Here is a 23,171-nt window from a genome sequence, read left to right as displayed (position 1 = left end):
GGGCACGGGATTGTGAGTATGTGATTTGCATATACGTGGTATCGTGCCGACTAGACTTGCGCGTCCTCTCTCAATGCAAGTGTATAGAGTGAGAGAGTCTAGTCGGAAGTATGCTAATCATATACTTGCAAGCACATGATCGCTCGCTCTTGGTTTCGGCATCCGAGAATCCTCACAGTGCACAGTGCGCACCATGTGAGGATTCACCAGTCTGCAGTCACATAGTGACTTCAGACTTGTAGCCTAAGGACGGACAACCTAATTAAAGGGGTTGCGCGATTTACAAACCATTTACAAAAATAGTTTCAAAAGGCAGGGTATGTTAGACCATGTTCCCCCAATGCATTCCAGATGCAGGAGGTTTTTATTTTGCTGCAATTTTCTAATAATTGAGTTGGGGCATGTGCACGTGGCATCTGGCAGACACAGGCGCCGTGTTTTCCCAGGTGAAGCGGCTTCAGGAAAAACATTTTGCTAATGTGGCTTCTCCGGCGGACTTGCAGCTTCCCAGTGGAAGCCACTCGAAGAATGAACATGTTACTACTTTTAAGCATTCTATGGTTTCCGAACCCTGAGACGGGGTAAAAGAAGTGACATAAGTCAGAACATGTGCACAGCAATGTGGTTTTGACATTGCTGTGCATTATGTCTATTTTTGGTGGCACTCTGCATCCGCCTTTTAAATATCCTAAATTCACCACTTTTCTGGGAAATTGCGGCAAAAAACCTTCATAACTCCGTTGATGTCCGCTGGGCAGGAAGCAATAACATCCTATTTTTCAATCTTCTGACCTATGAGGCCTGTGATTGAGCAGTGATTTAATTGCAATGGGACGTTCCATTGTATGGATTGACATCATATTCTGTCCTGGCGAAGCCCGCGCTAATGGCTTGCACTGTAGTGATGGGGGTTAGAGCCATTAAACTATTTGTGCAAAGCTATTGTTAAGGGAACACTCTTAAATTACTTTTGTATCTAGACTCTGGCTCTAAAAATAATTGTTGGCTTTGACATACAGAGACTTTGCTGCTAAGGTTATGTTCACATTAAATTTAGGAACCTAATTAAAGGGAGTCTTTCAGTACAAATTGACTGTTCAAACAAAGCACAGGTGCTTGGCGCACACTCAGTGTGGCCAAACTGTTCAGTTCACCTTACCCACCAACCTGTTTTTCGCCCTCCTTTCACTCTTGTAAAGCCTACAAGAGAGAGACCAGTCAATCAAGGAAAATGCTGCCGGAGAGAGATGGAAAATGTTAGTTTCTAATAGTGAGAGGGATTTATTCTGCACCCTGGCATAAGTCCCTGACTTATGAACGGGCACACTATTAATAAATCTAGTGTCACTCCCTTGCTGTTCCAGAAAATCAAATGGGGTGGTCCAAAGAACAAGTTAATATTCATTCATTCATTCATTCATTGTCAGTTCCGATATATGTTCAGCAGATACCGGTCACTGTGCAATATGCACAGTGACAGTGTACTCTCTCTCGCCATTTCTGATTGGAAGTAACCAGCTGGCAACAGAGCACATTGTCAGTGGTTGTTGTAAGAATACTCGGCTTGCAGAGACCAACTCTGCCCCCGCAAGTGATGCTTGTCTCTGCAAGCCGTGTATCCTTCTTACAACGCGCACTGACAGTGCTCCCTGTTGCCAGCTTGTTACTTCTGAACAGAGCTGGCAAGAGAGCGCACTGTCATTGTGCAGATCGCACAATGATAGAGAAGAGGCTAGCCCGGCCCTTGAAATGTAGGTCACTTTTGATGCTTCATTGCAGGAAGGGGGCAGGGCTGCAGCAGCATCTGCTCACTGATGACGTTTCATTTGCATGCTTTGGCAGTCATCAAAAAATGTACACTGCTCAAAAAAATAAAGGGAACACTCAAATAACACATCCTAGATCTGAATGAATGAAATGTTCTCATTGAAGACTTTGTTCTGTACAAAGTTGAATGTGCTGACAACAAAATCGCACACAAATAATCAATGGAAATCAAATTTATTAACCAATGGAGGCCTGGATTTGTAGTCACCATCAAAATTAAAGTGGAAAAACACACTACAGGCTGATCCAACTTTGATGTAATGTCCTTAAAACAAGTCAAAATGAGGCTCAGTATTGTGTGTGTGGCCTCCACGTGCCTGTATGACCTCCCTACAACGCCTGGGCATGCTCCTGATGAGGTTGCGGATGGTCTCCTGTGGGATCTCCTCCCAGACCTGGACTAAAGCATCCGCCAACTCCTGGACAGTCTGTGGTGCAACGTGACGTTGGTGGATGGAGCGAGACATGATGTCCCAGATGTGCTCAATCAGATTCAGGTCTGGGGAGCGGGCGGGCCAGTCCATGGCTTCAATGCCTTCATCTTGCAGGAACTGCTGACACACTCCAGCCACATGAGGTCTGGCATTGTCCTGCATTAGGAGGAACTAAGGGTCAACCGCACCAGCATATGGTCTCACAAGGGGTCTGAGGATCTCATCTCGGTACCTAATGGCAGTCGGGCTACCTCTGGCGAGCACATGGAGGGCTGTGTGGCCCTCCAAAGAAATGCCACCCCACACCATTACTGACCCAAATGCTAAAACCGGTCATGCTGAAGGATGTTGCAGGCAGCAGATCGCTCTCCAAGGCGTCTCCAGACTCACGTCTGTCACATGTGCTCAGTGTGAATCTGCTTTCATCTGTGAAGATCACAGGGCGCCAGTGGTGACTTTGCCAATCCTGGTGTTCTGTGGCAAATGCCAAGCGTCCTGCATTGTGTTGGCCTGTGAGCACAATACCCATCTGTGGACGTCGGGCCCTCATACCACCCTCATGGAGTCTGTTTCTAACCGTTTGTGCAGACACATGCACATTTGTGGCCTGCTGGAGGTCATTTTGCAGGGCTCTGGCAGTGCGCCTCCTTGCACAAAGGCGGAGGTAGCGGTCCTGCTGCTGGGTTGTTGCCCTCCTACGGCCCCCTCCACGTCTCCTGGTGTACTGGCCTGTCTCCTGGTAGCGCCTCCAGCCTCTGGACACTATGCTGAGAGACACAGCAAACCACCTTGCCACAGATCGCATTGATGTGCCATCCTGGATGAGCTGCACTACCTGAGCAACTTCTGTGGTTTGTAGAGTCCGTCTCATGCTACCACAAGTGTGAAAGCACAACCAACATTCAAAAGTGACCAAAACATCAGCCAGGAAGCATTGGTGCTGAGATGTGGTCTGTGGTCCCCACCTGCAGAACCACTCCTTTATTGAGGGTGTCTTGATAATTGCCAATAATTTCCATCTATTGTCTATTCCATTTGCACATCAGCATGTGAAATTGATTGCCAATCAGTGTTGCTTCCTAAGTGGACAGTTTGATTTCACAGAAGTTTGATTTACTTGGAGTTATATTCTGTTGTTTAAGTGTTGCCTTTATTTTTTTGAGCAGTGTAGTAAAAAAAAATAAAAAAATTAAAAACATTTAGCTTAGTTACGAAGAGAGTGGGAATTTTTTATTAAAGTATAATTAATTTGTTTTGGCTGGAGTTTTCTGTTTTGTATGTGGTTTTTTGTTTTCTTGCAGCCGCTGATCCTTTTCTCATGTCTTTTGTAACATTCTATCTTTGTTTTAGGATTTTATAGATGGTTTAAAGGAGTTGTCCAGGGCATTAAAAACGATACTTGAGAGAAGGGAATCTGCTCCATAAAAATATATATATACTCCCCTGTTAACTTCCCCACCAGTGGTCCCCAAATGCCTTACACTTGTCCTGCAGTTATCTTGTGCTGACCTTACACATGAGACCGCTGCAGCCAGTCGCTAGCCTCACCCGTGTTATCTCTGTATGGAACAAGACCGCTGAGCCCAGTGATTGGCTGTGAAAATCATGTGCATACAGTCGGTGCAGAATCCTTACAGGACAAACGAAAGATCACTGGGAAACCAAAGGAATGAGCAGTGGTCTAGTTTTCTCAGCTTTTTTAAGGTTTAAGAAAAGAGTGAATTGGAACTCCTTAAAGGGGTTTTCCAGGCTGAGAAGAATTCTCACGATTCCCCTGCATTTCCCTTGTGATTTGGACGATCACTTGACGGCACGCATGTGTTTTGTATATTTGCGTTCTCATGCCTACTAGACTTTCCTCTTCCTATGCTTCTCTAAATGTTTTAAGGGGGGGGGAATGCAGGGGAATCGTGACAGCGTGTCCAATCACACAATGGCAGTTTGCAGACTTTTTCTCAGCTCAGAAAACCAATCAAGAAGGGGCAAAATTGTAAGGGGTTTCTAAAAAAGGCCAATTTTGTAATTTACCTCTTCTTCTTTAGGAGTTTTAATTTTGCTTACTGCATGTTGCCCATGTTACTGGCCACTACTGTGTTCTGTCAGCAGTGGCTGGTCTCCTAGGCAAGGAGCGCAGTGCTTACAAGCTCTTTGCTATAGAACTTGTAAGCGTTGCTCTGAAGATGGCCGAATCGCTGCATCCGGACAGCTCACGTTCCCAATGCATTCTTCCCATGCTGCAAACACTGTGAGCAGCATCTGAGTACATACAATTCAGGCCAGTGATACGACAATGCCGCTGGTGACAATTGCCAAGAGGCTGGGTAACTGCACTTCTGACAAGCCAACTAGAGACAACCCCTTTTAAAAGGGGTTTTCCACTGCAATGTTATTGATGACCTATACTTAAGGCGCAGGCAGATGGCCGTATAAATCAGAACGGACTGGCTGGCAGCTCTCCCGACCCGAGCGTGACGGCTTCATGTATTTCTATGCAGCCGTTGCACTCAAGCCGATAGAACCGCCGGCCAGTGCATGCTCTTTCGATTTTGGTCCGATTTATACGGCCGCCGACTGCACCCATAGTGCAGTACCTGGAAGCGGCCACAAAACAATGTGGTGCTCCGCGCCATACACTTTTTATATCCAGCCACCGCCAGAGTTATAACAGCTGATTATTGGGGGTGCCGGATGTTGGATCCCCACCGATCAGATTTTAATACCCTATTCTAAGGATAGATCATCAATTTGCCTTTTACTGGAAAACGCCTTAAAGGATTTATAGCAGAGGCAGATTACAGCTTCTGAAACCCCTTGGAGCCAGCTGTTATTGCTGCGCCAAACCGCATACTAAATGTAGCGTCACAGGTCAGTCACCCAGATGGATGGCCGTTTTTTTTTAAAAAAATACGTGACTGCGACTGATTATTCTTCAGTCCTAGCACAATCGTCCCTGCATTACAAGGAGCTACTTCTGTAAGATGATGGTGAGCAGCATGCTCCAAAATGTGGGACTACTGTATGAATACATTTTCCTGTAATACAATTTTCTGTCCACACAGCCTTTATAAAAATTTGTGTATTTTTTTTTCTTCTTTTAATAGTAGGAACGAGTATTTTCTACTTAATTGTTTATTAATTCTATTTTTGCAACAGTAAATTGTGTCCTGAAGGAAGGGCAGAAATAGCTTCACGAAGCCTAGAATACGTAGAAGTAATGCCAGGGATCTGAGTGATATATCTTATGTTTCTTTGTGTTTACAGTGGTGTAGAATGGTTGATGTTTTATAATTTGTTTCTAGTTTCTATACTTTTTTTTTTTTTTTTTTTTTTTTTTAGCCTTTTTGGTTTTATGACCAAAGTCCTAAAACTGATCATCTGACTCTGTTGTATGTCCCAATGCCTGCATCACCACTATGTAGCTAGACTTTGTGGCCCTTTGCCATCTTTTGGCACCCTCATGTCTCCTTTCTGTACTCCAGAGAGGAAGACATGGTTGTGCATGAATGTGGCTCTCTCCATTCTAGTTTCAGAAAAGCTTGGCTGTTTCCATAACTTATTCGTGGCCACTTCTTCTCAAATGCAAGTATCACTTTGTTTAATTTCGGCTCCCGGGAGTTCTGTCTGGCAATGAGACCCTTGGTGCACCCCTGCGCTAAAGATACCATTGGCATGTCACGTGTAAACTAGGTGGTTTACGAATTCTAAGGCAAACTTTTGTACCAAAATGACTGTCCAAACCATGCACATGAGCTCAATACAACCTTGACGTAGCAGAGGAGTTAAAGGTGTTGTCCACTACTTTCACATTGATGCCCTATCCATAGGATAGGGCATCAATGTATGATCGGCCGGGGTCCCACAAGCCGGAAGTCCTTACTTGCGGTGCTTGGCCCTCAAGTTGTAGTGGCTGCTGCTTGTAACTGCGCATCCGCCTCCCATTCAGTTGAATGGGAGGCGGATGTGCAGTATCCTGCGGCGGCCACTACAGAAGGACGGCCAAGCACCGCAGGTAAGGACTTGCGGCCACCGGCACAGATAACAGCTGATCAGCAGGGGTTCCGCGTGCGGGACCCCGGCCGATCATACATTGATGCCCTATCCTATCGATAGGGCACCAATGTGAAAGTAGTGGACAACTTCTTTAAGTGCACCTACTTGTCTTCCGAAAAAGGTCAGAGGTAGATGCAAAGCCACTCCTAGGGTGCACCAAGTGCCTATGCTTGGTTTGAACAGTCATTTTAATTGTAGTTTAGACCTTAGACCAGTAATTCTCAACCACAGAGGAACCTCTAATGCCCTAAAGCATTTTATAATCTGCTGTTAAAAGAAATTTAGAGCAGGTTGAAATCCGTTTGCTCTCCGTATTGTAAAAGCGACAGGTCCTGCTGTTGCTGGGTTGCTCTCCCTATTGTAAAAGCGACAGGTCATGCTGTTGCTGGGTTGCTCTCCTTATTGTAAAAGCGACCGGTCATGCTGTTGCTGGGTTGCTCTCCCTATTGTAAAAGCGACAGGTCATGCTGTTGCTGGGTTTCTCTCCCTATTGTAAAAGTGACAGGTCATGCTGTTGCTGGGCCCCCAATGAAGTACGGCCATAGACAGGGAGGACACTAGCCACAAAAAGTTAACTATCCACATGTAAATCGGGCCCTATGTTGTAAATATGTAGTGTTCCAATTTTATTTGTTTTTGTGAATTGCTTTGTGCTAAAGTATAATGTGCCCCCCTACCCTAATGTAATGCTCTGTGTTCCTTATTTCTAGGTGTGATACAAGAGCAGACTGGGTTGGAGTAGACCATGGCGGAGAGTGGCAGCGGGACAAGTGGATCTTCGGCAGTGGGAGGCATTACAAATGTTTCTTCTCTTCCTCCCGGTGACGCACACCTCGTTGCTTTAATCGTTGAGCAACTCAAAAGTCGAGGGCTGTTCGACGGTTTCCGAAGGGATTGCCTAGCCGACGTCGACACAAAGCCAGCGTACCAGAACTTGCGCCAAAAAGTGGACAATTTCGTCTCCACCCATCTAGACAAACAGGAGTGGAACGCTGGAATGAACAAAAACCAGCTCCGCAATGGGCTGAGGCAAAGCGTCATTCAATCGGGAATGCTGGAAGCCGGAGTTGATAGGATTATTTCGCAGGTGGTGGATCCGAAAATGAATCACATATTCCGACCACAGATAGAAAAGGCGATACATGATTACCTGGAGTCTCAGAAAAAAGAGGAAGTAGCGCCAGCTCCACCACTACCTCCGCCACCTCCTGAGCCGGAGGAAGAAGACCCCCCTGTGCCCTCCCAAAGTGCCTCTTAGGAATTCCTCTATGTATGAAAAATTTCACATAAGAATTCGCAATGCCAATAAGCAATGTATAGCTACCTGTAGTGGGGAGCTCAGTAGATTACATCAATTTAAGCGCAGAACTGGAATATAAAGAGTTGGAGACCGGGATCTTCATCCCTGCTAGCATGAGAACTTTGTAGATGGTCTGGGATCGGTGGGTAATCTCTAATATAGGTAGGACAGGGTGGGCGTCGGGAAGCGCTGATGTCAAATAAACTTTGTGGCCGCCTAGTCATTTTTTTTTTCTTTTTTGCATGGGGCAATAGTTTACTTTGATACTGAAAATTGAAATATCATGTTTTCTCTTGATTTGTGTTTGCCTTTGTAAAATAGAACTACCTAACCTATCGATTGAATGTACAAGTGTCGCCATTTCAGATCGCCAAAGTGTGCTCCGCTTGTATTTCTGATTTTACTTTTACTACTTTTTTTGTTTTTGCTGCTTTTGAAATTTGGAATAAAATATTTTTGTTGATGTAGGCTTTTACAGTGAATTTTCTTTTCATGCCTGGAAATAAAGGCTTTTGATAATAAAATCATTCTTTTGCCATTTTCTTATTTTGCATATATTTACTGGGATATCAGCTCTGCTGTTTGTTCATCGTCGAAGCAATAACTGGTATTACATGGCGTCTCCTTGCCATCGCTGTACAGTGGCACCACATATGCAGATGACATGGCCGGGCGATGAAGTGACCGCGGCCGGGCGATGACGTGACCACTTTTATCTCTTAGAATGTGCACGTACGCAACCACCGCTTCATTCATTCCTGATGGGGCTGCTGGAGGAATCCAAATACGGCGCCCCGGCAATCCCATAGCGAGTGATTGGAGCGGCGGTCGGGCATGTGCACTGCGCACATTCTAAAGGTGGTAAGAGTGCCACGTTCTGACAGTCGGTGGCGATCCCAGCGGTTTGACCCCCACCGATCTATGCGTGATCGCCTGTAAAGAGGTGATGCCTTGTTCCAGCCAGACAACCACTTCAGGAATACTTTGGGACAAACACAAATGGGTTATATGTACCGATGTTAGTACCCCACGTTTTAGTAAAAAAAAAAGTTCCAAAAATCACAAATGTGCCGGAAAGAATTGATTTATTTTGTTTTTGACTTTCTGGACACTTTTTCTGTTTCAAATCTCATCAGTGGCCATGGGATTAGTTTGTTCATTCTAAGGTCGGTTTCGCACGTCTGACATTTCCCGTCTTTATACAGAGCACAATGTCTGGACTGGCCGCTGGACTCCTGATCCGCACCAGACGGACTCGACAGCTTCACAGGGCATACATGAGGTTAAGTCAGGAGATCCGCGGCCGGTCTGTACTCGGATCATGAATGTTGGACGTATGTATCTTGCTCATCTTACAGACGTATTTCTGAACATCTTTAGACTGGCACATTTTTAAATAACCATGCGGTCGGCTTCAAAAAATAACTAAATTAAAATAAACCATACTTGCCTTACTGATCCCCGCTGCTCCTCGACTTGTCCAACCCAGGTTCCCCACTGGTCTCGGCTTCCTCTTCCGTCCATGGGACCTCTGTAACCAATCACTGTCGACAGCTGTGGCACACAGACTGCGGCACTCATGTGCCAGTCTTTCTATACTTGAATTGGCATTGTTTTATTTTGGGTCTTCACAGTTCAGAGGCTTTGAATCTGTATTACGGCTGTCCGCTTGAGATCTTAAAGGGGCTGGCCCACTATTTCATATCACATTCACCTATTGTATAGATCATAAAAAATTAATAATATTTGCGATTTACATAATGTTAAAAAAAAACAAACCAGTCAATAGTTATGACATTATCTTGTAATGTATGGCGCCACCTGGTATTTATAGTGAAACAATTTTCATGTCCATCTAATGAGCTGATTGCTGCTGGTCACACATGCTCAAATACTCTCCCAACGCCCGGTCTCTGCATACTGATCCTCTGCACAGCAGAGCAGCCAATAGAAATAGCTTGCAGGGCATACGGTTATTCCTATTGGTTGCCGTGCAGTAAGTAGAGGATCAGTATGCAGAGACCGGGTGGTCGGGAGAGTATCTGAGCATGTGTGACCGGCATTCGGCTCATGTGATGGACATGCACTTGTGATCACTTGTGGATAGTTTTTAGGACCATATAAAAGGCATTTGATAGTGGGCAACCCCCTAGCTACCCATTTACCTGTCTACTTGTACTGAGGGCATAATGATACTTTCTTATCTCTTTTGCTGGATAATTAGTTCACATTAATTTTGTTTGACTTAAAGGGGTTTTTCCCACGAACGAAAGTTTAGTTTTATTCATTAGATCTTGGAATAAAAATAGGTTCCACAATTGGATGTGATTAAAACAAATGTTCCTGTGCTGAGATAATCTTATAAATGTGCCCCTGCTGTGTTCTGTGTAATGGCTGTGTCTGACCGTACAGGAACATGGTCTGATCATACCACAGCTCCTGGGCAGGGGAGGAAGCAAAAGAGTATACAGACATTACAGCAGGGGTTCACAGCTGATTCTGTGAGGTAAAACCATGTTTAAAAAGCAGACCGGGAAATGTTTTACCTGACATAAAGAATCAGCTGCGATCTCCTGCTGTCTTGTCTGTATACTCTTTTGCTTCCTCCCCTGCCCAGGAGCTGTGGTATGATCAGACTATGTCCCTGCACGGTCAGACACAGCCATTACACAGCACACAGCAGGGACACATTTATAAGATTATCTCAGCACAGGAACATTTTATTTAATGACATCCAATTGTGGAACTTATTATTATTCCAAGATCTAGTGAATAAAATGAACTTTTGTTCATGGGGAAAACCCCTTTAATCCTGCGTTGGTACAACTTAGATTGTGCGTTTTGTCTGGTGGATGAATTAAGGTCATTAAATCCATCCTGTTTATACAATAATCCATTTTGACTCAAGGATCTAATAATCCAGCGTGTTTAAGATATAATAACCTTAAAGGGGTCGTTCTAAGCAAAATTACAATTTTACCAGTGGTGTATAAAATATATATATATATATATATATATATATATATATATATATATATATATATATATATATATATATATATATATATATATATAATAACTTACTAAGTGATAATCGCCTACTGGCACCTATCTGAATCCAGCGCGGGCCGTTCCGTGGTCTGTGTATATCGGTCAGTGATGACTCACGGCTGAAGTCCCCTGATTGAGGCCGGCAATCACAGTCTGCAGCGGTCCTGCAGCTGCTGGAACGATTTAAGTCTTCCTTCCTTTTTACATACAGATTGATGGTTCACATGTGAAGAAAAAAAATCATTCATTAGTCTTTTTCTTTTTTTTTTTTTTGTTTGGACACTCGGTCCGCCAGAACCGTGGACAGGTGAACAAGTCCAATAAGCTATAATGGAAAAACTGATGTCTGAATGAGGCCTAACGGAAAGAGACTATGCGGTGATTTATTTGGAGATTGTTACACCCAATGACTGTACAAGACCGTTTACAGCAATGTTCTGGCATTGACATGTACTGTCACTGGTCATATAAGTGCTCTGTTGTTGGTACTGTTGTATAAACACTTACATAGGACTATTACGTGGACAGGATTATAGGTGCAACAAATGTACAAAACATGAGCATAGTTTTTACCTGAAGGCAAACTACTACCTATAATTTGCTGCTCTATCACCATTTTCGTCATTAAAAATGGCAGCCCAAAAAATTATCAACGTACATTCAAAAAAACCCTCCAGAAATGGTTTATACCGAAATGGATCTCTAAGTAGATTCCTATAGTTATTCAGATATATTTTTGATGGAAGCTCTGGCAGAACACTGCCCAATTTCGATGAATCCTAATACTTAATCATATTACGCTATACTTTCCTCCCCAACCAACATGTTTCACCAGGCTTTATCAGGGGTTTGGGGCTACAGACAGTGAAAAGACCGAAAAAACATCTTTTGAGTCCTGTTTGGTGATATCGCAGTCACATGATGAATAAGCCCTCTGATTCTAAACACACCCTCCATATCCAGTGATTGACACGGAGTCATACCTATCCTATCTCATGTATTTTCGCAATCATACCAATGAAAAAGGCCTGCGCAATAGAGGCACATCGGTGCCAGAGGATCAACCTCTAAGAAATGCAAGACCCCAATTCATCATTGTTCTTTCGCTACTTTTCTGGAATAATTTGCTCCTTTTTAGTGACACTCGTATTTGCGCCTTATTCTCCATACATTTTGCACAAAAAGAAAAGTGACTTCAATAAATCGTAAATGATGAATTTGGCCCGAAGTCCCGAAAGAAGCACACTGCTCATGTAATCAGACTTAGGCTGCCGAAGGAAAAGGAAGGAAATGTATACATTTTTGCAATATGTGGTTGGGAGGTAGTCCAGAGTATACATGGCAAACTCTGGCCCGTGGGCGGTTATATTTGGCCCGCAACACCAGAACCACCACCCCTATGTGGGGCCTTTATTCTGTATGGAGGACTATGTGGGGCCCATTATACTGTATGGAGGACTATGTGGGGCCCATTATACTGTATGGAGGACTATGTGAGGCCCATTATACTGTATGGAGGACTATGTGAGGCCCATTATACTGTATGGAGGACTATGTGGGGCCATTATACTGTATGGAGGACTATGTGAGGCCCATTATTCTGTATGGAGGACTATGTGGGGCTATTATTCTGTATGGAAGACTGTGGGGCCCATTATATTGTATGGAGGACTATGTGAGGTCCATTATTCTGTATGGAGGACTATGTGGGGCCCGTTATTCTGTATGGTGGACTATGTGGGGCCCATTATTCTGTATGGAGGACTATATGGAGCCCATTATTCTGTATGGGGGACTATGTGGGGCCCGTTATGCTGCATGGAGGACTATGTGGGGCCTGTTATTCTGCATGGAGGACTATGTGGGGCCCGTTATACTGCATGGAGGACTATGTGGGGCCCGTTATTCTGCATGGAGGACTATGTGGGGCCCGTTATTCTGCATGTAGGAGCTTTTTGGAGATGGAAATGTCATTCTCTAGCAGGACTTGGCACCTGTCCACACTGCCAAAAGTACCAATACCTGGTTTACACACAACAGTATCACTGTGCTTGATTGGCAGCAAACTCTCCTGACCTTAACCCCATAGAGAATCTATTATAGAGAATCTATGGGGTATTGTCAAGAGGAAGATGAGAGACACCAGACCCAACAATGCAGACGAGCTGAAGGCTGCTATCAAAGCCACCTGGGCTTCCATAACACCTCAGCAGTGCCACAGGCTGATCGCCTCCATGCCACGCCGCATTGATGCAGTAATTGATGCAATATTGAATGCATTTACTGAACATACATTTCAGTAGGACAACATTTCGGATTTTAAAATCATTTTTCAAGCTGTTGTTATAAAGTATTCTAATTTACTGAGATAATGACTTTTGTGTTTTCATTGGCTGTAAGCCATAATCATCAACATTAACAGAAATAAAAACTTGAAATAGATCACTGTGTGTAATGACTCTATATAATATATGAGTTTCACTTTTTCTATTGAAGAACTGAAATAAATTAACTTTTTGATGATATTCTAATTTAGTGAGATGCACCTGTATATACTTGGACTGTTGATCGTCTTTTTTTCGTTCTGTCTATATGCTTGGCTATGACGATTTGTCCTATATAGTCCTGTTATTTGGTAGCAATAACTTTTGTGGAAGTGTACAAGCATTTCACTATAAACTGTTATACTGATCATGTTGCTATTTTTTCCTGTGAGCCACTCTCATTGCAGCGGCATCGGGTAGTAAGGATTGAAATGCTGGAAGATCTGGTGGGTGTAAAGCCGCGCTGCCAGAGATCTGATATGCAATAGGAAACCAAAAGGTGTGTGGATGCGGTTTTATTCATCAATGCTTTTTGAAGTAATCCAACCAGCGGCGTAACAACTGTGGTTGCAGCGGTCACCGCCCGGGCCTGGCAAGTGAGGGCCGGGGCCCACTGACGCCAACAAAAGTTTCAGCTTCACATGCGTCCTCGGACATACTGCTGAAGTGTATTGTGGTCCGCGGGTTCGCGCACCTCAATACACGCTGCCGGCCAATCAGAGGCCAGCAACTGACATTGCTTGTACGTGACGGGGCACATGGCAGTGACGTCACACGCCAAGTCCTGCTGGCTTCACAAGAGGACACAACGAAGGAACAGTGAGTATTTATATATTTTTAAAAATCATTGGCCATACTACTATGGATGTCTATGGTGGTGCATTATATTACTATGGATGTCTATGGGGGTGCATTATATTACTATGGATGTCTATGGTGGTGCATTATACTACTACTAGATGGTTGCCCGATTCTAACGCATCGGGTATTCTAGAATATGCCCCATGCAGGACGTGACTCCCCCCCCATATAATGCGCCATGCAGGATGTCACATCCCCCGTCCGTTATAATGCCCCATGCTGGATGTGACATCCCCCCCTCCCTTATAATACCCCATGCAGGATGTCACATCCCCCCCATAGTGCCCCATGCAGGATGTGACATCCCCCCCTCCCATATAATGCCCCATGCAGGATGTCACATCCCCCCTATATAATACCCCATGCAGGATGTCACATCCCCCCCATAGTGCCCCATGGAGGATGTCACATCCCCCTTCTCTTATAATGGCCCCTCCACGATGTCACACTTCCCCACCCCACCATTTAATACCCTATGGCCCCATACAATAAAAAAAAAAAAAAAAAAAATATCCAATACTCACCTCACTTGTCAGCTGCTCCTCTGGACTCCAGCGTAGCCCGCATGTTCCCGCTGTGCGCTGTGACCGGTCAGGAGAGAGCGCGGTGTAAAGACGTCACCACGCCCTCTGACCTGACACGTCACACAGCAGCAGCGGAAGACACAGGAGCTGCTGTGCAGGCACGGGGAGGGGTAAGTATGGCGCCGGGTGCCGGGGTCCTGAGCGAGCGGGGGGGGGGGGGGGAGAGGAGGAGAGGGGAGGGGTAAGTATGGCGCCGGGTGCCGGGGTCCTGAGCGAGCGGGGGGGGGGGGGGAGAGGAGGAGAGGGGAGGGGTAAGTATGGCGCCGGGTGCCGGGGTCCTGAGCGAGCGGGGGGGGGGGGGGGGAGAGGAGGAGAGGGGAGGGGTAAGTATGGCGCTGGGTGCCGGGGTCCTGAGCGAGCAGGGGGAGGGACAGGTGGAAAGGGGAGGAGAGAGGAGGGGAGTGGAGGAGAGGGGAGGTGCGTCACTTATACCATCCGGAGATAAGCGGCCGTAGCCGCTGATCTCCCGACAGTAGCCTCATGGGTGTCAGCGGCGCCTCCGGTCGGGGGACGTATGCTGCGAGCAGCCGGCTTCATCTCCCGGCTGCATCGCCGCTCACCTCCATGTGGCAGATCAGCCGCTAACGGCCGCCATCTTTTTGTGAAATGCCGCGTCGCTGATTGGCCGCGGCCGGACCAATCAGCGACGCGGGATTTCCTGGACAGACAGACGGGATAAGACAATTATATAGATAGATGGATGTTTATTGTGGTGCATTATACTACTATGGATGTCTATGTTGGTGCATTATACTACTATGGATGTCTATGGGGTGCATTATATTACTATGGATGACTATGGTGGTTCATCATATTACTATGGATGACTATGGGGGTGCATTATACTACTATGGACGTCTATGGGGTGCATTATATTACTATGGATGTCTATGGGGTGCATTATACTATTATGGATGTCTATGGTGGTGCATTATATTACTATGGATGTCATTGTTACTATGGATGACTATGGGGGTGCATTATACTACTATGGATGTCTATGGGGTGCATTATATTACTATGGATATCTATGGTGGTGCATTATACTACTATGGATGTCTATGGTGGTGCATTATACTACTATGGATGTCTATGGGGTGCATTATACTACTATGGATGTCTATGGTGGTGCATTATACTACTATGGATGTCTATGGTGGTGCATTATACTACTATGGATGTCTATGGTGGTGCATTATATTACTATGGATGACATTATGTTACTATGGATGACTATGGGGGTGCATTATATTACTATGGATGTCTATGGGGTGCATTATATTACTATGGATGTCTATGGTGGTGCATTATATTACTATGGATGTCTATGGGGGTGCATTATATTACTATGGATGTCTATGGTGGTGCATTATACTACTATGGATGTCTATGGTGGTGCATTATACTACTATGGATGTCTACGGGGTGCATTATATTACTATGGATGACTATGGTGGTGCATTATATTACTATGGATGACTATGGGGGTGCATTTTACTACTATGGATGTCTATGGGGGTGCATTATATTACTATGGATGTCTATGGGGTGCATTATACCACTATGGATGTCTATGGTGGTGCATTATACTAGTATGGATGTCTGGGGTGCATTATACCACTATGGATGTCTATGGTGGTGCATTATACTAGTATGGATGTCTATGGTGTTGCATTATATTACTATGGATGACATTGTTACTATGGATGACTATGGGGGTGCATTATACTACTATGGATGTCTATGGGGTGCATTATATTACTATGGATGTCTATGGTGGTGCATTATACTACTATGGATGTCTATGGTGGTGCATTATACTATTATGGATGTCTATGGGGTGCATTATACTACTATGGATGTCTATGGAGGTGCATTATACTACTATGGATGTCTATGGTGGTGCATTATATTACTATGGATGACATTATGTTACTATGGATGACTATGGGGGTGCATTATATTACTATGGATATCTATGGGGTGAATTATATTACTGTGGATGTCTATGGTGGTGCATTATACTACTATGGATGTCTATGGTGGTGCATTATACTATTATGGATCTCTATGGGGTGCATTATACTACTATGGATGTCTATGGTGGTGCATTATACTACTATGGATGTCTATGGGGGTGCATTATATTACTATGGATGTCTATGGGGTGCATTATACTACTATGGATGTCTATGGTGGTGCATTATACTAGTATGGATGTCTATGGTGGTTCATTATATTACTATGGATGACATATTACTATGGATGACTATGGTGGTGCATCATATTACTATGGATGACTATGGGGGTGCATTATACTACTATGGATGTCTATGGTGGTGCATTATACTACTATGGATGTCTATGGTGGTGCATTATATTACTATGGATGACATTATGTTGCTATGGATGACTATGAGGGTGCATTATATTACTATGGATGTCTATGGGGTGCATTATATTACTATGGATGTCTATGGTGGTGCATTATACTTCTATGGATGTCTATGGGGTGTATTATATTACTATGGATTTCTGGGGTGCATTATACTACTATTGATGACTATGGGGTGCATTATATTACTATGGATGTCTATGGTGGTGCATTATATTACTATGGATGACTATGGGGGTGCATTATATTACTATGGATGTCTATGGGGTGCATTATACTACTATGGATGTCTATGGGGTGTATTATATTACTATGGATTTCTGGGGTGCATTATACTACTATGGATGACTATGGGGTGCATTATATTACTATGGATGTCTATGGTGGTGCATTATATTACTATGGATGACATGTTACTATGGATGACTATGGGGGTGCATTATATTACTACGGATGACTGGGGGTGCATTATATTACTATGGATGTCTATGGGGGTTCATTATACTACTATGGATGTCTATGGGGGTGCATTATACTACTATGGATGTCTATGGGTTACATTATACTACTATGTATGTCTATGGGGGTGCGTTATACTACTATGGATGTCTATGGGGTGCATTATATTACTATGGATGTCTATGGGGATGCATTATATTACTATGGATGTCTATGGGGGTGCATTATACTCGTATGGTTGTCTATGGGGTGCATTATATTACGATGATTGTTTATGGGGGTGCATTATATTACTATGGATGTCTATGGGGGTGCATTATATTACTATGAATGTCTATGGGGTGCATTATACTACTATGGATATCTATGGTGGTGCATTATACTACTATGGATGTCTATGGTGGTGCATTATACTACTATGGATGTCTATGGGGTGCATTATATTACTATGGATGTCTATGGTGATGTATTATATTACTATGGATTTCTGGGGTGCATTATACTACTATGGATGACTATGGGGTGCATTATATTACTATGGATGACTATGGGGGTGCATTATATTACTATGGATGACTATGAGGGTGCATTATATTACTATAGATGTCTTTGGGGTGCATTATACTACTATGAATGTCTTAGGGGTGCATTATACTTTATGGATGACTATGGACTGTGCATTATACTACATGGAGGACTACGAGCTGTGCAGTATATTATATGGAGGACTATGGGGGGCAATATTCTTCTTCTATGGAGCGCCATGACTTCTATGTATGCCCCTTGTGAGTATAATGGTTTATTTTTTTTTATACGTTAAAGAACAGCGGCAGAACGGGTGACATATACAAGGATGGGGGATATATATACCAGAATGGGGCCACGATGAGGGACATATATACCAGGATGGAGGATGCATATATATATTCAGAATGGTGAGGGGGGCCCGGTCCAAATCTTGCACCAAGGCCCATCAGACTATAGTTACGCCACTAAATCTAACCTCTTCATCAGGACAAACCACAATGATCATTGTGGTTTGTCCTGATGAAGAGATTGGATTACCTCGAAATGCGTTAACGAATAATACCAGTTAAAAATTTGAGTAGATAATAGCCAATCAGACACAAAGGCGAAATGTATCAACTAGAACGGGAGAAAAGTGAAGGAAAATAGATCAACGGGTCAGATTTCATCAGTTTGGAAAATAAAAAACATTTGTCTAATTGATCACTTCGATTTTTGTATGCACCAGTTTTACATGCAGCCAATTGTCAAATATAGTATGGTTGAGTACAACACTGATAAACAGCGACGCTGCCGCTCCCCTCTGACCTCTCTCCAGGGAAAGATCCTTTTCAGGATGTTGCAATATATTACCTTGGTGACTTAAGCCCAGCTTTGTGTGGCCTTTTGTGTAGCTACACAACTTGCGGGTTTACAGTTAATTCTCATAGATCAGACGTGTTGACTTTAGGATCCTTGACTTATACGGAACAAGATTACATGGATATAACCCTCATCCTCTAGAGGAAAGAGAACAAAGCGACATTGATTGGTTTCAGAAGTCCGAAATCTGTTAATAAAAAAATTCAAGATGGCAATAATGATTTTGGAGGACTGTCAATATGGCGTGTGGGAGACACGTCACGCCATGACGCGCGCTCAGTCGTGGCTCAGGGAATAATGCGGCCTTTCTGAGCTAAAAGAGCTCGGGGGACAATGGGACGATTGTTTGCTGTGGATGCTAAAAGCTTCTCAGAAGTGAAGATGCATTTGTGAATGCTGACCGTACAAGAGATATTCAACAATGTCTTCTAAACGTTCAGCCTTCAAACACTCGACAAAAAGACGACATTGGGGTGAGCCTAATTTTATTATGGAGAACTGGGACATTAAGGGTCATTAGTTTGTCAGGATACGGGACAAAGTAGAGAGACTTTAGGTTAGATCTCCAGCTGTCATGGTTTGGAGTTAAATTGCTTGAATGTTCTTGAATAGGCTGTTTTAGGCTGTGTTCACATGAACGTTGTTTTAGGCTGTGTTCACATGAACGTTGTTTTAGGTTGTGTGCACAAGGACAGTATGCTGACCATTAAAGGTGCATGATGTGCAGCGATAAACGACCACCAACTGTCCACTTTTCCCGATTGGTGGTCTTTTAATAGCCTGAATTCACAGCTAGACGGCACTGTAATACATCATTCTATGCAAACAGGCTGCCATTGTTCTCAGCAACACAGGTCGACGTGCTGCCGAGAACAATGATTTTTTTTTGCGGAGCCCAAAAAATCATTTCACCCGACGAAAAAGTGTTTTGCTCGTTTGTCAGATGACTGGCAGCCTGTTTAGACTGCATTATTATTATGAAACGAGCATTTCTAGGAACGCACGTTCACCATAATTGGCAGTTTTAATGCACCATTAGTCATTGTACTTGCTGATAACAGCTGATTGGTGTCAACCCCCAACCAATTTGATATCAATGATCAAATCTTAAGATATATAGTTACTAGCCAATTTTGTGCCTTAATGGGCACCGTATTTGTCAAAAGTTAAAGCATTTTTACTATTGCTTTCCTTAAGTGTATTGCTTTTGGGTACGCACTTTAAGGGGTTTATTAAAGGCTAATGTATTGATGACTTATCCACGGATAGGCCATCAGTATCAGATTGGTGGGGGTCCTAAACCTGGCACCCCCACTGATCAGCTCAGGTGACGATGGATGTAATAAATATACGAAGCCGGAACAGCACAGCTTCGTACCTGCACCATGTATTTGTTATATCCGGCAGATAACAGAGCAGATAACAGCTGATTGGTGGGGATGCCGGGAGTCTGACCCCCACTGATCTGATATTGATAATCTATCCTACAGAGAGGTCATCAGTGTTTAAATCCTGGACAACCCCTTTAAAGTATTCCACCAAACATATCTCTAACCTGTATGTACCTTCTGCCGTTGAGAACTAGTGTGACAAAAAAGTGTACCCCGCAGTATATATATGTTTTTTTGCAGGATCCCAATGTACATGATAGCATAACTGACTAAGTGATGATGTATAGTGAGCATATCCTAATATTACAACATACAGTATGATGTACACATCAGCCGGCAAGACGCACATTCTTGTTAGGTTTCATTCAAACTTTGCATTTTTTTTTACCGCAATGGCAGGCTTCCCTTTGACTTTTGTCCTGCCCATCATTAATCAAATAATTAACTAGCATTATGGCTTTTTAATTCTGTAAGTTGACACTTTTAAGCCATCATCTCATTATTTCAGAGAAACTTTCAATGACAGATCATCCAAAATCCATACACCCAGCTCCTCTCCTCCCCCTCTCTGTACAGTGACCTCTGCACAGATCATAGAGCATGCCTAGAAAAACTTCTATAGAAGTCAATACATAACTCCAGACTATTGTTTCCTATGATCCATGTGGCTGCAGTAAATCGTGTCTGTAAGTGCTGAGACATGATGGCCGTTTCCATAATCATGTGCTACAGGAACTAAAATTAAACATTCTACCATCAGAAAGTAAAATGTTAAAAATGAACATTTTTCTTTATGTGGTTTTAATTAGTAAAGCATAGTATAGCAAATGTCTCATATATAAAGCTTTTTTTTTTTATTAATTCTAGACATATATAAAAGACTAAACTTTCCCTCAGAGGTGGCCATACTGGAAACACACACACTTCCTTTAACTGTTCACGTCATTCGTTTAGTATAGCGGTGCAATTCATCCTGTCAATCTGTGCTGTAGCAATGTGGCAGCAGACACGAGCGACTGCGGTTATAGGAAACTAAAGCCTGAAGGACGTGAGGCATCATGTGTAGAGGTCCTCCAATTTCAATGGAAGTGTCACTGCTCGTCCCCCACGCTCAGTCCCACATAATAGTCAATGATTCTGTGCTCCCTTGCCCACGTTCGCTCATAGACAGAGTGCAGAAATTCCTTGCAGCCCACCAGTTTGCTGTTATCCTTTCCTTTGCATAAGCAGCCTGACTAATGTTCATTATATAACATTATGCTAAAGAATAGGAGAATTATATGGAAACTGTGATTCATAAAACTAGGAGCTGTCTCGTGACTGTCACTTTTCCAACAAAAAAAAGGCCTGAGAAAATCTGCAAATTAATGTTTTTGCAAAGAGTCATCCACAAAAAGTTGGAAGTGACTGCAACTTTTGTTGCTGTCTGATTCTGGCAGTTTGCATAGAAAAATGCAAATACAAAGCACGATGCCTGGACTGGCTGCGGGATGCCTGGACTAGGTGCGTGACGCCTGGACTGGCTGCATGACGCCTGGACTGGCTGCGGGACGCCTGGACTGGCTGCGGGACGCCTGGACTGGCTGCGGGACGCCTGGACTGGCTGCGGGACGCCTGGACTGGCTGCGGGAAGCCTGGACTGGCTGCGGGAAGCCTGGACTGGCTGCGGGAAGCCTGGACTGGCTGCGGGAAGCCTGGACTGGCTGTGGGAAGCCTGGACTGGCTGCGGGACGCCTGGACTGGCTGTGGGACGCCTGGAAGGGCTGCGGGACACCTGGACGGGCTGCAGGACGCCTGGACTGGGTGCGGGACGCCTCGATTGGGTGCGGGACGCCTGGACTGGCTGCGAGACGCCAGTACTGGCTGCGGTACGCTTGACCCAAACTTATCAGCCTCATATGTTCCTACGAGTCAAAGTTCAGGGAAGGAGTCCTATGGCCGTTTCGGACATCGTCGTCCATGCTCGGACTGATAATGTCAGACGTGCACAAAACTATTTGTCTCTTTTAGTTTACTGAAGAGTTTTGTTCATTTAAAATTCTTATGAATTTTTATTTTTCTGTTTTTCAGTGGCTGCAATGGCGTCTGGGATCCTGATTCAGAATGATTTGCTGTGCTGTACTGCTGCAAACAACATGCATCAGGCGACGATGAGTTCAGGTACTCGCCTTCATATCCATTGAGAATTACTACTAGAAATTATAAGAGTTTTTGGGCCTTAGGGTACAAGTCTGCAGTCACTGTTTCTGACTGCAGACTTGTGAACCCTCAGATCACACGCACTGTGCACTGTCAGGATTCTCCAGGAGCAGGCAGTCATGTGTTTGCAAGTATGCGATTTGCATACTTCCGGGCCACATTCCAACTAGACTGTATCTGGCCTCGGGCAATACATTTGCATTGAGCAGATCCGCACACGTCTAGTCGGCATGTGACTATATGTATGGAAATCACATAATTGTGGTCATGCACCTGGCACCGGAGAGTGTTCACAGTTTGGGAATACCTAAGGCTTAACAATAATTTTAATGAATAGACTGATGTCGAAGGAAAAATAAAAAAGTAAAATAAAATACCGGTAAATAATAAAAATAATAAATAATAGAAAAAAAAAGTCCTTGTATGATTTATGTTGAAGGTAAAATGAAAGATTAAAAAGTAATAAATAAAAGAAATAATAAAAATAATAAATAGAAAAAAAAACAAGTCCTTGTATGATTTATATCCAAGGAAAAAGAAAGAAATAAAAAGTAAAAATAAATAATAAAAATAAGAGAAATACCAAAAATATTAAATGAATAAATAAAAAAAATACTAAAAATTAAAAATAAATAAGTTATAGTTCTTATAAGAAGGGGAGGGTTAAAGCTCACTGTCGTTTTTACGTAACAATGGGAAACAGAATCAGCTTGAAGGGATGACGGTTTCTGGATTTTACAGCACAGCCGGTCATCTCCTTCATTACCTGCCCTGCTGGCAGGTTGTACCTTCACTACGAGGCTCCGGTGGCTTCTGCTATAAGCGTGCACTCATGGAGCCGGTGCTGCACAGACGTATGATTTAATACCATCAATGAGCAAATTGTTGGTTTCTATAGAAACCTCTC

At 43.7% G+C, this 23,171-nt stretch overlaps 2 protein-coding genes across 7 annotated transcripts in view; both read left to right on the top strand.

Moving 5' to 3' along the window:
• The window catches only part of BOD1 (biorientation of chromosomes in cell division 1), a 41,911-nt gene extending 33,776 nt beyond the window's left edge, over nucleotides 1-8,135 (top strand). For all 4 annotated transcript variants that reach the window (XM_073644527.1, XM_073644526.1, XM_073644529.1 and 1 more), the window contains one exon: nucleotides 7,022-8,135. In XM_073644527.1, coding sequence (XP_073500628.1) covers nucleotides 7,057-7,569 — 513 coding nt within the window. In that variant the 5' untranslated portion in view covers nucleotides 7,022-7,056 and the 3' untranslated portion in view covers nucleotides 7,570-8,135. The remainder of the gene's footprint in view (nucleotides 1-7,021) is intronic.
• PTPDC1 (protein tyrosine phosphatase domain containing 1) overlaps nucleotides 1-23,171 on the top strand; it is a 78,470-nt gene that overhangs the window by 33,770 nt on the left and 21,529 nt on the right. For 2 of the 3 annotated variants that reach the window (XM_073644523.1, XM_073644524.1), the window contains exon 2: nucleotides 22,136-22,225. In XM_073644523.1, the coding sequence (XP_073500624.1) occupies nucleotides 22,144-22,225 (82 nt within the window). In that variant the 5' untranslated portion in view covers nucleotides 22,136-22,143. Of the gene's footprint in view, nucleotides 1-18,996; nucleotides 19,148-22,135; nucleotides 22,226-23,171 lie in introns of those variants that run through there. The other variant, XM_073644522.1, reaches the window with a different exon arrangement.

Source organism: Phyllobates terribilis, unplaced genomic scaffold, assembly GCF_046119375.1.
Source record: "Phyllobates terribilis strain yellow unplaced genomic scaffold, ASM4611937v1 Scaffold_8__6_contigs__length_399053987, whole genome shotgun sequence".
NCBI classification, from domain to species: Eukaryota; Metazoa; Chordata; class Amphibia; order Anura; family Dendrobatidae; genus Phyllobates; species Phyllobates terribilis.
Note: the sequence above shows the minus strand (reverse complement) of the source record. Positions and strands in the feature narration are given on the sequence as shown.